At 39.2% G+C, this 15,600-nt stretch overlaps 1 protein-coding gene and 1 pseudogene across 4 annotated transcripts in view; one reads left to right on the forward strand and one right to left on the reverse strand.

Annotated features, from left to right (window-relative positions):
• The window catches only part of ZNF81 (zinc finger protein 81), an 83,098-nt gene that overhangs the window by 64,158 nt on the left and 3,340 nt on the right, over window positions 1-15,600 (reverse strand). For 2 of the 4 annotated variants that reach the window (XM_010358448.2, XM_030933963.1), the window contains exon 2: window positions 9,193-9,409. In XM_010358448.2, coding sequence (XP_010356750.1) covers window positions 9,193-9,246 — 54 coding nt within the window. In that variant the 5' untranslated portion in view covers window positions 9,247-9,409. Of the gene's footprint in view, window positions 1-9,192; window positions 10,332-13,059; window positions 13,076-15,600 lie in introns of those variants that run through there. The other 2 variants (XM_030933964.1, XM_030933962.1) reach the window with 2 other exon arrangements.
• Window positions 14,138-14,881, forward strand: LOC104658402 (annotated as a pseudogene).

The raw sequence follows: 15,600 nt of genomic DNA on the forward strand, positions 1-15,600 counted from the left end.
GGTAATCAGAGACAGCCCTATCATCTATTAGAAGAAATTATGAATATAGAGAAATTAGAATAATAAAGATTATGACTATTAGCTCAGTGGAACAGGATAAGGTTCAGAAATATACCCAATATACTCAGAGTTATATCTTGGAATGTATGCACAGACATACATGGTTTCATTGCACTTTACTGCACTTCAGAGATTATTGTGTTTTTTGTAAATTGCAGGTTTGTGGCAACCCTGATAGAGCAAGTCTATTGGAACCATTTGTACAACAGCATGTACTCACTTCATGTCTCTATGTCAGATTTTGGTGATCCTCACAATATTGCAAACATTTTCATTATTATTATATCTGTTTCTTCTCTTTTTTTTAAGGTGGGAGATTTGGTTATTTTTTATTTTTAATTATTTATTTATTTATTTTTTATTTGAGACAGAGTCTCACTCTGTCACCTATGCTAGAGTGCAGTGGCGTGATCTTGGCTCACTGCAACCTCTGCCTCCTGGGTTCAAGCAATTCTCTGCCTCAGCCTCCCGAGTAGCTAGGATTATAGGCACCCGCCACCGTGCCTGGCTAATTTTTTTGTATTTTTAGTAGAGACGGGGTTTCACCATCTTGACCAGGCTGGTCTTGAACTCCTGACCTCGTGATACGCCCACCTTCGCCTCCCAAAGTGCTGGGATTACAGGTGTAAGCCACTGCACCCGGCCTATTATTATATCTGTTATGATAATCTGTGATCAGTGATCTTAGATGTTACTATTGTCGTTGTTTCGGGGCACCACAAACCATGCCCATAGAAGATGGTGAGCTGAATTGACAAATGCTGTGTGTGATCTGACTGCTCCACCTACTGGCCTGTTCCCTGTCTCGCCCTCTCCTCGGGCCTCCCTACTCCCTAAGACACAATATTGAAATTCGGCCAATTAATAACCCTCAATGGTCTCCAAGTGTTCAAGTGAAAGGAAGAGTCACATGTCTCTCCCTTTAAATCAAAAGCTAGACATGATTGAGCTTACTGAGGAAGGCATGTTGAAAGCCAAGCTAGGCTGAAAAGCTAGGCTTCTTGCACCAATCAGACAAGTTGTGAATGCAAAGGAAAAATTCTTGAAGGAAATTAAAAGTCCTACTCCAGTGAACACATGAAAGATAAGAAAGTGAAATAGACTTATTGCTGATATGAAGAAAGTTTGAGTGGTCTGGAAAGGAGACCAAACCAGCCACAACATTCCCTTGATTAAACCAAACCTACTCCAGCACAAGGCCTGAACTCTCTTCAATTCTGCAAAGGCTGAGAGAGGTGAGGAAGCTGCTGAAGCAAAGTTTGAAGCTAGCAGAGGTTGGTTCATGAGGCTTAAGGAAAGAAGCCATCTCCATAACATAAAAAGCACAAGGTGAAGTAGCAAGTGCTCGAGTGCTAACATAGAAGCTGTACGTAGCAAGTTATCCAGAAGAGCTAGCTAAAATAATTGATGAAGGTGGCTACACTAAACAACAGATTTTCAGTGCAGATTAAACAGCCTTATATTGGAAGAACATGCCAGCTAGGACTTTCACAACTACAGAAGAGAAGTAAATGCCTGGCTTCAAACCTTCAAAGGACAGGCTGACTCTCTTGTTAGGGACTAATATAGCTGGTGACTTTAAGTTGAAGCCAGCCAGCCATGTTGGCTCACACCAGGAATCCCGGCACTTTGGGAGGTTGAGGTGGGAGGACTGCTTAAGGTCAGGAGTTCGAGATCAGTCCTGGCAACATAGCAAGACCCCATCTCAAAAAAAAAAAAAAATTTAAATTAGCCAGGCATAGTGGCACATGCCTATAGTCCCAGCTACTCAGGAGGCTAAGGCAGGATTCCTTGAGCCCAGGAGCTCAAGGTTACAGTGAGCTATGATAACATCATTGCACTCCAGCCTGACTGACAGAGTGAGACCCTGTCTCAAACAAACAAACAACAACAAAAACGGTGAAGCCAACGCTCATTTACCATTCTGTAAATCCTAAGATCCTTAAGAATTATGCCAAATCAGCCGGGCGCGGTGGCTCACACCTGTAATCCCAGCACTTTGGGGGGCCGAGGCGGGCGGTGGTTCACGCCTATAATCCCAGCACTTTGGGGGGCCGAGGCGGGCAGATCACGAGGTCAAGAGATTGAGACCATCCTGGCCAACATGGTGAAACCCTGTTTCTACTAAAAATACAAAAATTAGCTGGGCATGGTGGCATGTGCCTGTAGTCCCAGCTACTTGGGAGGCTGAGGCAGGAGAATCGCCTGAACTCAGGAGGCAGAGGCAAGGTTGCAGTGAGCCAAGATCACGCCACTGCACTCCAGCCTGGCAACATAGCAAGACTCCATCTCAAAAAAAAAAAAAAAAAAAATTATGGAACAACAAAGCCTGGATGATAACACATCTGTTTAAAGCATAGCTTACTGAATATTTTAAGACCACTCTTGACACATATTGCTAGACAAAAAAGATTTTTTACAAAATATCACTGCTCACTGACAATGCACCTGGTCACCAAAGAGCTCTGATAGAGATGTACAAGGAGATTCATGTTGTTTTCATGCCTGTTAACACAACATGATTCTGGAGCCCATAGATCAAAGAGTAATTTCAACTTTCAAGTGTTATTTAAGAAATATGTTTTGTAAGACTATAGCTGCCATAGATGGTGATTCCTTGGATGAATCTGGGCAAAGTAAATTGAAAACCTCCTGTAAACAGTTCATCATTCTAGAAGCCATTAAGAACACTCACGATTCATGGGAGGAGGTTAAAATATCAGCAATAACAGAAGTCTGGAAAGACTTGATTCTAACCCTCATGGATGACTTTCAGGGATTCAAGACGTTACTAGAGGAAATAGCTATAGAGATGGTGGAAATAGTGAGAGAACTAGAAGTGAAGCCTGAAGATGTGACTGAACTGCTGCCATCTCATGATAAAACTTTAATGGATGAGGAGTTTTTTCTTATGGATAAGCAAAGAACATGATTTCTTGAGACAGAATCTACTCCTAGTGAAGATGCTGTGGACAGTGTTGAAATGACAGCAAGTGATTTAGAATATTACATAAACTGAAAGAAAGCAGGGGCAGGGTTTGAGAGGACTGACTCCAATTTTGAAAGGATTTCTACTGTGGATAAAATGCTATCAAACAGTGTTGTATACTACAGAGAAATCTTTCGGGAAGGAAAGTGTTAATTGATGTGGCAAACTTCATTGTTGTCTTATTTTTTTAAATTGCTATAGCCACCCCAATGTTCAGCAACCACCACCCTGATCGGTCAGCAGTCATCAGCATCAAGGCAAGACCTTTCACCAGCAAAAAGATTATGACCCACCAAAGGCTCACGTGATTGTTAGCATTTTGTAGTAGTATTTTTTAATTAAGGTATATACACTGTTTTTAGACATAATGCTATTGTACACTTAATAGACTATAGCATACTATAAACATAACTTTTATGTGGGAAGCCACAAAATTTGTATTAACTCTTTACTGAGATACTCGCTTTATTGCAGTGGTCTGGAATCGAACCTGCAATATCTCCAAGGTATGCCTGTATATGCTAATGTAGTATTGCATGTTGGGGGGGAAATATAGATTATTCAATAAATGGTGTTGGGACAAATGTGTAGGCATCTTGAAGAAAAATTAAGATAGATCCCTGGCTAAGGCTTTACAACAATAGCAAAAAGAATCCAGCTAGTCGCAGCTGTAAAAGTAAAAAATAAAAACAATTAAGTATTAAATAGAAAATATAAGAGTTTTTTTTTCCCCAAATACCGCTGAGCAATGGTGAACAATGAGGAAGGCGTTTCTAGTTATGATACAAAACTTGGAGAACAGAAAAGATTCATAAACTCAATGCACAGAGAAAACACTAACATTTTCATTTAAAAGACAAATGGGAAGTTGGGAAATATAACTGGGACACATGTAACAACCTAATAGAAACATAAATAGCAACAACCTAATAGAAAAAAATGGGAAAAGGAAATTTTAAAATGTCTCAGAAAAAAATCATATAAATGGCTCTTTAAACACAGTCACATATATTCAACCTTGGCCATAAAAGAAATGCAAATTAAATCTATACTGAGATATTGTGTTGTAACCTACCAGACTGGCCAAAAAGAAAAAACGAATATGACAAGACACTGTGTTGCTTGGGTATGGTGAAAACAGACACTCATACAACTGACACAACCCACAAGGCAGGCAATTTTTCCATATCTATTAAGAATAAAAATGTGTAAACAAAACAAAATGAAAAGAGTAAAAATGTATATATCATCTGTCCTGGGAATTCTACTTGGAGAAATTTCTCTTTAAACATACTCTCTCTTGTGCTAACTAAGATTTGTATAAGGATATTCATTGCAGTGTCGTGTACAATTGCAAAAGATTAGAAACCCTTTAAATGTCTATTAATAGAAAACTGGTTAGCATATTCTGATATATTCATATAATAGAATAAGACATAGTCTTGTAAAGGAATGAGGTAACTCATTACATGTAATGACACGGAATAATCACCAACCTTTATTGTTAAGGGAGAAAAGTAAGTGCTGGAAATTTTGTATGCTAATATTTCAGTTTATTGCACGTGTTTGTATGGACAGACGATCTGTATCTTTCTTGGGAAAGAATATATGGGCTACTGGGGTCAAAATTGGAGGGTACATTTTTTCTTTTCAAAAGATTATCATCAAACATAATATTCATGTAGAAAAACATATGAAACAAATATTCACCTTAACTAATCATTCAAAGCAAATACCAACCTAATTACCACCACAATCTGAAAATAGAACATGGCCAGCTCCTTGGCCGGAAGCCTTTCTCATGCCTCTTTCCCTCCCTCCCTGCAACGCCCCTGGTCAAGAAAGCCACTATTCTGCCTCAGATGGTGAGCACTTCCTCACTTTGCTTTCAAGTTTTATCACCTACAAATGTACCCCTCTATACTATATGCTTTTGCTTTTCCTGTCTTAAAACTTCATATAAATTGAAACACAATAAATTCTTTGGTGTCTACCTTCTTTCACTCAACATTATGTTCAATTTATTTATCCATTCTATTTTTTAAATTTTTTCTTTCTTTTTTTTTTTTTTGTAGAGATGGGGGGGGGGGGTCTCACTATGTTGCCCAGGCTGGTCTTGAACTCCTGGCCTCTAATGATCTTCCTGCCTCAGCCTCTCAAAGTGTTGGGATTATGAGTATGAGCTGTCACACCTGGCCCCACTCTATTATTGATGGGCATTTGCATTATTTCCAGTTTCTGGCTGTTACAAGTAACGCTACAGTGAGCATTTACACCTGGGTCCTGGTGCATCAGCCAAGGATTTCTGGTGGGTGTTTTCCTAGAACTGTTTCCTCATATGGTCTACATACGCATAGATGAATAAGGCTAAAAGGTCCCCAGAGATTGTACCGATTTACATTCTCATCAGCAGTGCTCCTCCTCCTAACACTTGTCATTGTCAGTGTTCTAAATTATAGCCATTCTGGTGCCGGTGGTAAGGAGTAGTTGTATTACATTGTGGTTTAAATTTGCATTTCCCTGATGAAAAATGAGATTGAGCACTGTCTCACGTGTCTAATAGCCATCTGAATATCTTCATCTGTTACATATCTGTTCAAGAAGGCCTCTGACTAGTGGGTATTCTGCTTTTTCTTGTTGTTTTGTTGTTCTTTATACATTCTGGGTATAAGTCCTCTGTTGTTTATATCTTCTCCCACTCTGTGGACTGCAATTTTCTTCTTCTTTTTTTTTTTTTTTTTTTTTTTAGACGGAGTCTCACTTTTTCACCCAGACTGGAGTGCAATGGCGCGATCTTAGCTCACTGCAACCTCTGTCTCCTGGGTTCAAACAATTCTCCTGCCTCAGCCTCCCAAGTATCTGAGATTACAGGCGCCTGCCACCATGCCCGGCTAATTTTTGTATTTTTAGTAGAGACAGGGTTTCACCATGTTGGAAAGGCTAGTCTTGAACTCCTGAATGACCTCAGGTGATCCACCCACCTCAGCCTCCTGAAGTGCTGGGATTACAGGTGTGAGCCACTGCGCCCAGCTGTGATTTTCTTTGGGGAAGTGATTATCATAAAAGTCAGGGTAGTAGTTAGCTCTGGGAGTAGAGGGATCATGGAATGCTAACTATGGACTCTTTCTAGGCCTATGGAAGGATAATTCACTCGGCCATACATGTCTGTTCTGTGTGCTTTTCTGTAGGTATGTAATATTTCACAATAAAGATGTTTTTAAGCGTAACTATGACCCATTAACTTCAACCCCCGTATATATTTAAGAGAGGGTGTACACTTGTGCACGGAGACATGATGAAGAATGTTCCTAGCAGCATTGTTTATAATTCATATTATATTTCACTGAAATATTTTAAATTAACAAAAATTGATAAAAATTTATTTAATTAGCTACCTTCTGTGACATAAAAAGGAGAAAATAAGAACGTGTTCTCAGCTGCTGTTATTTGCATAAAGAAACCCTAATCATATAGAGAAAAACTAACTAACCTGGTTATATGTATTAGAGAGAGCTGAGCAGACAGGAGAAAGATGGATAAGAGAATTTAGACCATAGAGCTTGAGTAGCCCTTATCCAAAATACTTGGGATTAGAAGTGTTTGGGATTTTGGATTTTTTTCAGATTTTAGAATATCTGCATTATACTTAGGTTGGGTATCCCTAATCTGAAAATCCAAAATCCAAATGGGCATTTCCTTTGAATGTCATGTCAGTGCTCAAAAAGTTTTGGATTTTGGAGCATTTTGGATTTTGTATTTTTGGATTAGGGATACTTAACCTGTATAGCTTTTTATATGTCTTTAATGTTTTGAGTCATTTTTCTATATTACTATTCAAAAAATTATGTTTTTTAAAAAACTACTACTAATATCTTTAGAATGATATGATGCTGCATCTATAAAACAAAAATAGCACAGGAATATTCTGAAGACAAAAAGAGCTACTTAAAAAATATAACAGCATTAATAAGAGATAGAAAAGAAGGTTTGGAAGATAAAGTTTTTTAAAAAATACTACTAAAGGGAGAGCAAAAGAGATAGAAATGGATATCAGTAAAGCAAGTAATTTTTACAAAGCAGCATCGAAAACCAAATAAAAAGAGTTTTAGAAAAGCAGAGAAAATGTACGTATGAGTAGAAAAGGCCTAGGAAGACTTTGGACGGGCTTTCAAATAGGGCATAAAAATGATTTCTAGGCTGGGCACGGTGGCTCACTCCTGTAATCCCAGCACTTTGGGAGGCTGAGGCAGGCAGATCACAAGGTCAGGAGATCGAGACTATCCTGGCTAACACGATGAAACCCTGTCTCTACTAAAAATACAAAAAAATTAGCCGGGTGTGGTGGTGGGTGCCTGTAGTCCAGCTACTCAGGAGGCTGAGGCAGGAGAATGGTGTGAACCCAGGAGGCGGAGGTTGCAGTGAGCCGAGATTACACCACTGCACTCCAGCCTGGGCGACAGGGCGAGACTCCATCTCAAAAAAAAAAAAAATTACTTCCAATCTAGAATTCTATTCTCAGCCAAAAAGACAAGTTTAGTGTCAGGATCAAATAGGTGTATTTCCATGGCATTCATATTTATATTTCTACACATAAATTTATACAGTTATATGTATTCAGTAAATATATTTCTGCATGACATTTTCAGACATGCAAAGTTTCATAAAATGTACCTGTCGGGCATCCATTTTCAAGGATATACTGGAGGATGTGCTCCCCACAAAATGAAGGGGCAAGCCAAGAAAGAGGAAGATACAAGCTCCAGGAAACAGATCTGACCCAAGAGAGAAATCAAGGGGATTTCCTGGGAGATGGTAAAGGGAAAACATCAAGGTAACAGCTCTGTATCAAACTGAGAAAGTCACCAGTCCAGACTTTAGCAAGTCAAGCTCCAGGAGAGATTTCTTCAAAGAGAAGACAAGGATGCCCAGAAGTGAGAGCAGCCCCACCTATTACTGAAGTGAGAGCAGCCCCACCTATTACTGGCTTAGCGTTACTGTGTAAACCTGGGCCAAACGGTTTTTCTCTGTGCCCCAGTTTTCTCCTATGCCCCAGTTTTCCCCTCTGTGACATGGGGATAATAATGGCACTTACTGGGCATGGTGGCTCGGACCTGTAGTCCCAGCTACTTGGGAGGCTGAGGTAGGAGGATCACTTGAGCTCAGGAGTTCGAGGTTGCAGTGAGCTATGATTGTGCCACTGCACTTCAGCCTGGGCAACAGAGTGAGACTCTGTCTCTAAAGATAATAATAACAATGGCACCTACTTCATGAGGTTGTTGTGAAGATGGGTGAACACACGTAGAGTATGTGTAACAGTGCTTGGCATGCAGTAAATGTTGTATGACTGCTTTTAATTATTATCACTGTGATTATCACCTAATGTGTTTGAATATATGGAAAGGAGATCTAAACACCAGGGAAGAATTTGGAGTTGAATGATTGATATGTATATAGTAACGCAAACAAATGACTGAGACAGAAAATTGTTAATTCCAAGGAAAAGAAAAAAGTTGTGTAGAAATAGTCATCACAGCATGGATACCATGGGATTCAATGATCAACACCGACCATGAATCTCACCAAAACAATGATATACCTATCTTAGGGAGGTGGGGTTAGGAAATGGGTATGTGAGTGGGGGAGTAAAGAAAAGCTCAATCTCTATCTTCCATAGTGGAAAGCCAATAGATAACACCCAAACATTCTTTAAAACTATTAAAAAGAGTAAGGGTGCTTGCTTCTGGGGAGCTGGAATCTGGCAGAAAACAAAGCATGGAAGAGGTTTTTTTTTTTTTTTTTAAACAAGACTTAGAGAACTATTTGATTAAATGAAACTAAGAGCTAATTGCAAATTACGAAGTGGCGACAAATATTCATAAAAATATGCAAGAATGATAAAGGGCTATTAACCCGAGTATTTTCAAAAGCCTCTTTTAAAATCCATAAGCTAAGATAAATGAATCAGCAATGGACAGGAGAAGGAAATTCACAAAAGGGAAATAAATGACCAATACAAATGGGGGTGGAGGAAATTTTCCTGCCTGGTAAAAAAAAAGTACTAGAAATGAAAACTATGAGATAGTATCTTTCCTTCAGGGCTCTGGATGAATTCCAACCCCTGGGCACCTCTTCCTCCTCCTCACCTCACAGGCACTGCCATGTTCCCCTGGCTGGGGAGCGTCCTCATTAGCTGGCATGTTCCCGACGGACTTGGACGTCAGCCCTGGGGCTTTCTTGCTGATAACTCTATAATTCCAGTGGAATCAGTGGACTCAACGGGGACTGCTGGGGTCAGAAGGAAGATCCTGCAGCCTTCACTATGAGATCTGGCCCAGGGACTCTGCAGAGACTCCAAGAACCCTGGAAAGACAGTGTCCATATGATCAGAGGCAGATAGCACTCACTACACAGACATCTCCTGGGGGAACCAAAGTACAGTTCACTGCACTGGATACTGTGAGGTAGATAAAGTCCAAGAAACACATATTCTGCTTATTAATTAAAATAGAATATGAGCAAGAGCATGAGATTTGGACTAAAATTAATAAAGGTTTAAATTCTAGCTCTGCCAACTTTTAGCTATGAGAACATGAAAAAGCTTCTTCAGGTTTATTTTTCAAAATGAATTTGAAATATTTATCTCAAGTGGCTATGAAAATTAGATGAGATTATGTTTCAATGGTACTTAGCACTGAACTGGCCCCAGGTAAACACTTAATACATGTTAGCAAGTATTGTTATAAGGAAGCATGTAATGTGCAGAAGCAGGTAATTTGCACAACAAACCTTTCATCTATGTGTTGTTAAAATCATTATTATTTCACTTTATGCATACAGAATTAGAGTTTTAGTGGTGTTAAGTCAAACCCAGTCTACCAGGCTCCAAAGTTCACGTTGTCAGAGTTACATCACATGATACCTTTTCCATGGTAGGTTCAAAATAAATGTGGTTCTGTTTAACAGATGGTGAAAATATGACCCTGAGTTCAGAATAAAAAAGTTAAGTAAAATTTCTTGAGACAGAAGAGACACGCTATAAGAAAAATATTAATAGCCTGGGACTAAAGTTTTTTAATTAACTCAAAAATATCCAGAGGTAAAACTGTTTCCTCATTGAGGGAACTAGTGTCTCTGTGTCCAAGTTGAGGTACAATTTTATTCTGATCAATTATTAGAGGCACTGTAGATTCAGTCATTCTTGTTAAGAAATGAAAAATATCAGCCGGGCGCGGTGGCTCAAGCCTGTAATCCCAGCACTTTGGGAGGCCGAGACGGGCGGATCACGAGGTCAGGAGATCGAGACCATCCTGGCTAACACGGTGAAACCCCGTCTCTACTAAAAAATACAAAAAACTAGCCGGGCGAGGTGGCGGGCGCCTGTAGTCCCAGCTACTCGGAGGCTGAGGCAGGAGAATGGCATAAACCCGGGAGGCGGAGCTTGCAGTGAGCTGAGAACCGGCCACTGCACTCCAGCCCGGGCGACAAAAGAAAAAAAAAAAAAGAAATGAAAAATATCTACTTAAAAAGAAGAGGACCTTAAGACAACAGAAGTAAGAATGGGATGAAGAGGAAAAGTGAAAGTAAAATAAATAAAGAGTAAAATAAAATAAAAGGCATGAATAAGTTAAATTTTAAAAACATAAAAAGGATGTTATACCAAAACAAGAGAGAAAATATACTTTCTTCTCTTATAGTAATGGAACTTTTACAAAATTCCTTCAAATAACTTGGCCACCAAAAAATCTGATAAATGTTTTAATGTTGGGAATTGACAGGCTTACATTCTCTGATCGTAACATAAGATGTTCAACAACATCAGTCATTAGGAAAATGCAAATCAAAAGCAAAATCTTTCATGTATTAGGAAACCATGTCACATCCACTAAAATGGCTAACATAAGAAAAGACAATAACAAGTATTGGTGAGCTGTGAATAAATTGGGGCTCTCATACATTGCTGGTTGGATTGTAAAATGGTACACTCATTCTGAAAAACAGTTTGGCAGTTTCTCAAAATATCAACCATAAAGTCACCATATAACCCAGAAATTCCACTCACAGGTATCTATGCAAGAGAAATTTTTAAAAACCCATGTCCATTCCAAAACTTGTATACAAATATTCACAGCAGCATTATTCATAGCAGCCAAAAAGTAGAAACAATCCAAATGTTTGATGTCAATTGATGAATGGATAAACAAAATTTGGCATATATACACAATGGACTATTATAACATTTGGTAATACAAAAGTAGTACTAATACTACAACATGGATGAATTCTGAAAACTCTACCCTAAGTGAAAGAATCCAATCACAAAAGACCACATATTTGTGATTCCATTCATGTGAAATATCCAGAATAGGCAAATCCACAGAGACAGAAATAGAATAGTGGTTACCTAGGGCTGGGAGTATGAGGTGGCTGGCATGAATAGTGAATGTCTACTAATGAGGACAGGATTTCTTTTGGGGGTGTTGAAAAGGTCCTAAAATTAGATTGTGGTGATGGCTGCACAACTCTGTTAATATACTAAAAACCACTGAGCTGCATACTTTAAGTGGGTGAATTTTATGGTATTGGAATATACCTAAATAAATCTTATTTTTTAAAAGGGGAAGAAAAGAAACTTTTTCCTAAATAACCCAGGATCAAAGTGGGAAATCAATACAGAAGCTATACAAATTTTACCAGAAGTTACGGAATACAGCATTGTATTTGGAGTGAAATTTACTGCTTTAAATAGCTTTGTTTTTAATTAAAAATAAATACAACCCCAAAATGAGCTATATATTCAACCTAAAACATTAGAATTAGAAAAAACAAAATTAAGCAAAACCAAAACCAAAACCAGGACGTAATTAATAAAAATAAAACCTTAACTAAATCAAATAAATATAGGAGGCTTAAAGAAAAAAAAGAAATGAAATGACCAATGTAGCCGGGCACAGTGGCTCATGCCTATAATCTCAGCACTTTGGGAGGCCAAGTTGGGAGGATCGCTTGAGCCCAGGAGTTTGAGCCCAGCCTGGGCAACATGGTGAAACCTCACCTCTACAAAAAAAATAGAAAAATTAGCCAGGCATGGTTGTGTGCACCTGGAGTTCCAGCTATTCAGGAAGACTGAAGTGGGAGGATTGCTTGAGCCTGGGAAGTCGAGGCTGCAATGAGCCCCAATTGCATCACTGCACTCCAGCCTGGATGACAGAGTGAGACCCTGTCTCAAAAAAATAAATAAACAAATGGAAATGACCAATGTCATTTAAAAAACTCTCTAGCAAATCAGATAAAGGAGTCAAGAATGTGTGTGTGTGTGTGTGTGTGTGTGTGTGTGTGTGTAGACAGATATAGGAATAACATAAGATAATTATTATCATCAGTCATTAGGAAAATATAAATCAAAACCCAAATCTTCCATTTGATTAGGAGACCATGTCTGTGCAAGATAAATGAAAACATATGTCCATTCCAAAACTTATACACAAATAGTCACAGCAGCATTACTCATAATAGCCAAAAAGCGGAAATAATCTAAATGTCCATCAACTGATGAATGGATAAACAAAATTTGCCATATATATATACAATAGAATATTATTATTTGGTAATAATGAAGTATGGATACCTACTACAACATGGAAGAGCCTTGAAACCATAGAAATCACACACACACATACGCATATACATGTATTTGAAATGAGAGGAAAATCTTTCCCAGATAGGAAGGTGTTTAAAGCAGTTATTGCAGAACATTATGCAAACTGTATAGCAATGCATTTTAATACTGCCATAAAACAAGTACTTCCCTAGTAAAATGCAAATTAATAAAGTTAATATAAGAAAAGAAAAGAGACCAGGTGCGGTGGCTCACACCTGTAATCCCAGAACTTTGGGAAGCCAAGGCTGGCTGATATCAGTTGAGGCCAGGAGTTCAAGACCAGCTTGGCCAACATGGTGAAACCCCATCTCTACTAAAAGTACAAAAATTAGCCGGGCATGGTGGCACGCACCTGTAATTCCAGCTACTTGGGAGGCTGAGGCAGGAGAATCGCTTGAACCCAGGAGGCAGAGGTTGCAGTGAGTTGAGATCGCACAAACTGCACTCCAGCCTGGGTGACAGAGTGAGACTCTATTAAAAAACAAAACAAAGCAAAAAAACAGAAAAGAAAGAAGAGACTAGTACATGTAGAAGAGACCAGAAAAAAAATTAAGTGAAACAACAAACACAAATCGGAAGACTCTGAAAGGTAGAAAGGTAAGGAGGACAGCTTACAGACCTCAGGACTTGAACAGCACAGTGGTTGAGTTCCCTGGGTTTTCCTTTATCCTCCCATACATCATCAAAAGGTACTGGAGAAACTTACAACTCAGAACTATCAACAGGAACAGGCTCCCCCCGCCAAAAAATATATATATATATGGCTCCAAGAAAAGCCATTCCTGTTAAAGGACCAGGAAAAAGGTGACTTCACTGAACAGAAAACCTCTTGGAAGATACCCAGCCTTCCCCAGCCAAACACTAATGGAATGAACATTCCTTTCAATCACCTGTTGAACATTCTGCAAATAGACCATACCGGGGGTCATAAAACACCTCCACAAATTGAAGTCGTACAGAGTATGTTCTCTGATTATAACAGCATAGAACTATCAATCAATAACAGAAAGATAACAGGAAAATCTCCAGATACTTTAAAATTAAATAGTATATTTCTATATGATCCATGGATCAAAGATGAAGTCCCAAGGGAAATTAAAACATGATGAATGAAAATGAAAAATGTAACATATCAAAATTTGTGGGGTACAGATAAAGCACTGTTGAGAGGGAACATTATAGCACTAAATGTTTATATGAGAAAAGAGGAAAGGTCTTAAATCAATAATCTAAGCTCCCACCTCAAGAAACTAGAAAAAGAAAACTCAAACTAAGCAGAAGGAAGTAATAAATACAAGAGCAGAAATCAACGAAATTGAAAACAAAAACAATAGAAAAAAATAAATCCAACAGCTGGTCTCTTGAAAAGAACAATAAAACTTGTAATCCTCCAGCAAGACTGACAAAGATAAAAAAGAGAAGACACGACTAGAAAGATGGCAGAGCAAGAGCAAAGAAAAATCCCTTTGGTTCCAGAAAATCTCCTGAAAAAGAGGAAGGCTTATCAAGCCCTCAAAGCCACCCAGGCAAAGCAGGCACTTTTGGCAAAGAAGGAGCAGAGAAAAGGAAAAGGGCTCAGGTTTAAGTGACTGGAATCATTCCTACATGATTCCTGGCGGCAGAAAGGTGACAAGGTGTGTCTCAGACGACTAGAAGTGAAACCTCATGCCTTAGAATTGCCAGATAAACATTCCTTGGCCTTTGCTGTACGCATCAAAAGGATTGATGGCATGAGTTTACTGGTGCAGAGAACCATTGCAAGACTTCGCCTAAAGAAAATTTTTAGTGGTGTCTTTGTAAAAGTTACCTCCCAGAACCTAAAAATGTTGCATATAGTGGAAACTTACGTGACCTGGGCATTTCCAAATCTGAAGTCTGTTCGGGAACTCATTATTAAACGTGGACAAGCCAAGGTCAAGAATAAGATCATCCCTCTGACAGACAACACAGTGATTGAGGAGCACCTGGGGCAGTTTGGTGTTATTTGCTTGGAAGACCTCGTTTATGAAATTGCCTTCCCAGGGAAGCATTTCCAGATCTCATGGTTCTTGAGCCCTTTCCACCTCTCAGTGGCCCATCATGCTACCAAAAACAGAGTGGGCTTCCTCAAGGAGATGGGCACACCTGGCTATCGGGGTGAACACATCAATCAGCTCAGCCGCCAGCTGAACTAGACACAGGTGCCAAACTGCAGTAAATTTATATCAATGAAGTTGAAACATGTGTTTTTATTTTGGGGGGGAATTTTTATCAAGTATCTTCAGAGAAGTTTTTTTCCTGCTTTATCTTCAAAAACTGGAAAGGAAGGGTCAAAGAAAAGACAGTAGTTCATGCCTGTAATCCCAGCACTTTGGGAGGCCAAGGTGGGCGGATCACCTGCGGTCAGGAGTTCGAGACCAGCCTGATCAACATGGAGAAACCCTGTCTCTACTAAAAATACAAAAATTAGCCGGGCATGGTGGCGCATGCCTATAATCCCAGCTACTTGGGAGGCTGAGGCAGGAGAATTGCTTCAACCTGCCTGGGAGGCGGAGGTTGCGGTGAGCCAAGATGGCGCCATTACACTCCAGCCTGGGCAACAACAGCAAAACTCCGTCTCAAAAAAAACAAAAGAAAGAAAGAAAGAAAGAAAAGAAAAGACAGTAGCTTATGTTCATGGCAAGCACCTCTCATCACAGTCCAGTTCCAAGGAAAAATTCCAGCATTTTCTACATTGACTGCCGCCTCATCTGAAATCAGCACATTACACGGAGGAAGGAGTCCTACTTTGCTGCATCTTCTATCCTAGGGTTTAATGTTTGTTAATGAGTAACTCTAGCATTTGTATAAGGCTTCCTAAGACTCCTGCAGCAGTCGACCAAGCCCAGGGACATAATTGAATCTGGAGATTTCT

Source organism: Rhinopithecus roxellana, chromosome 7 (assembly GCF_007565055.1).
Source record: "Rhinopithecus roxellana isolate Shanxi Qingling chromosome 7, ASM756505v1, whole genome shotgun sequence".
Taxonomy (NCBI): domain Eukaryota; kingdom Metazoa; phylum Chordata; class Mammalia; order Primates; family Cercopithecidae; genus Rhinopithecus; species Rhinopithecus roxellana.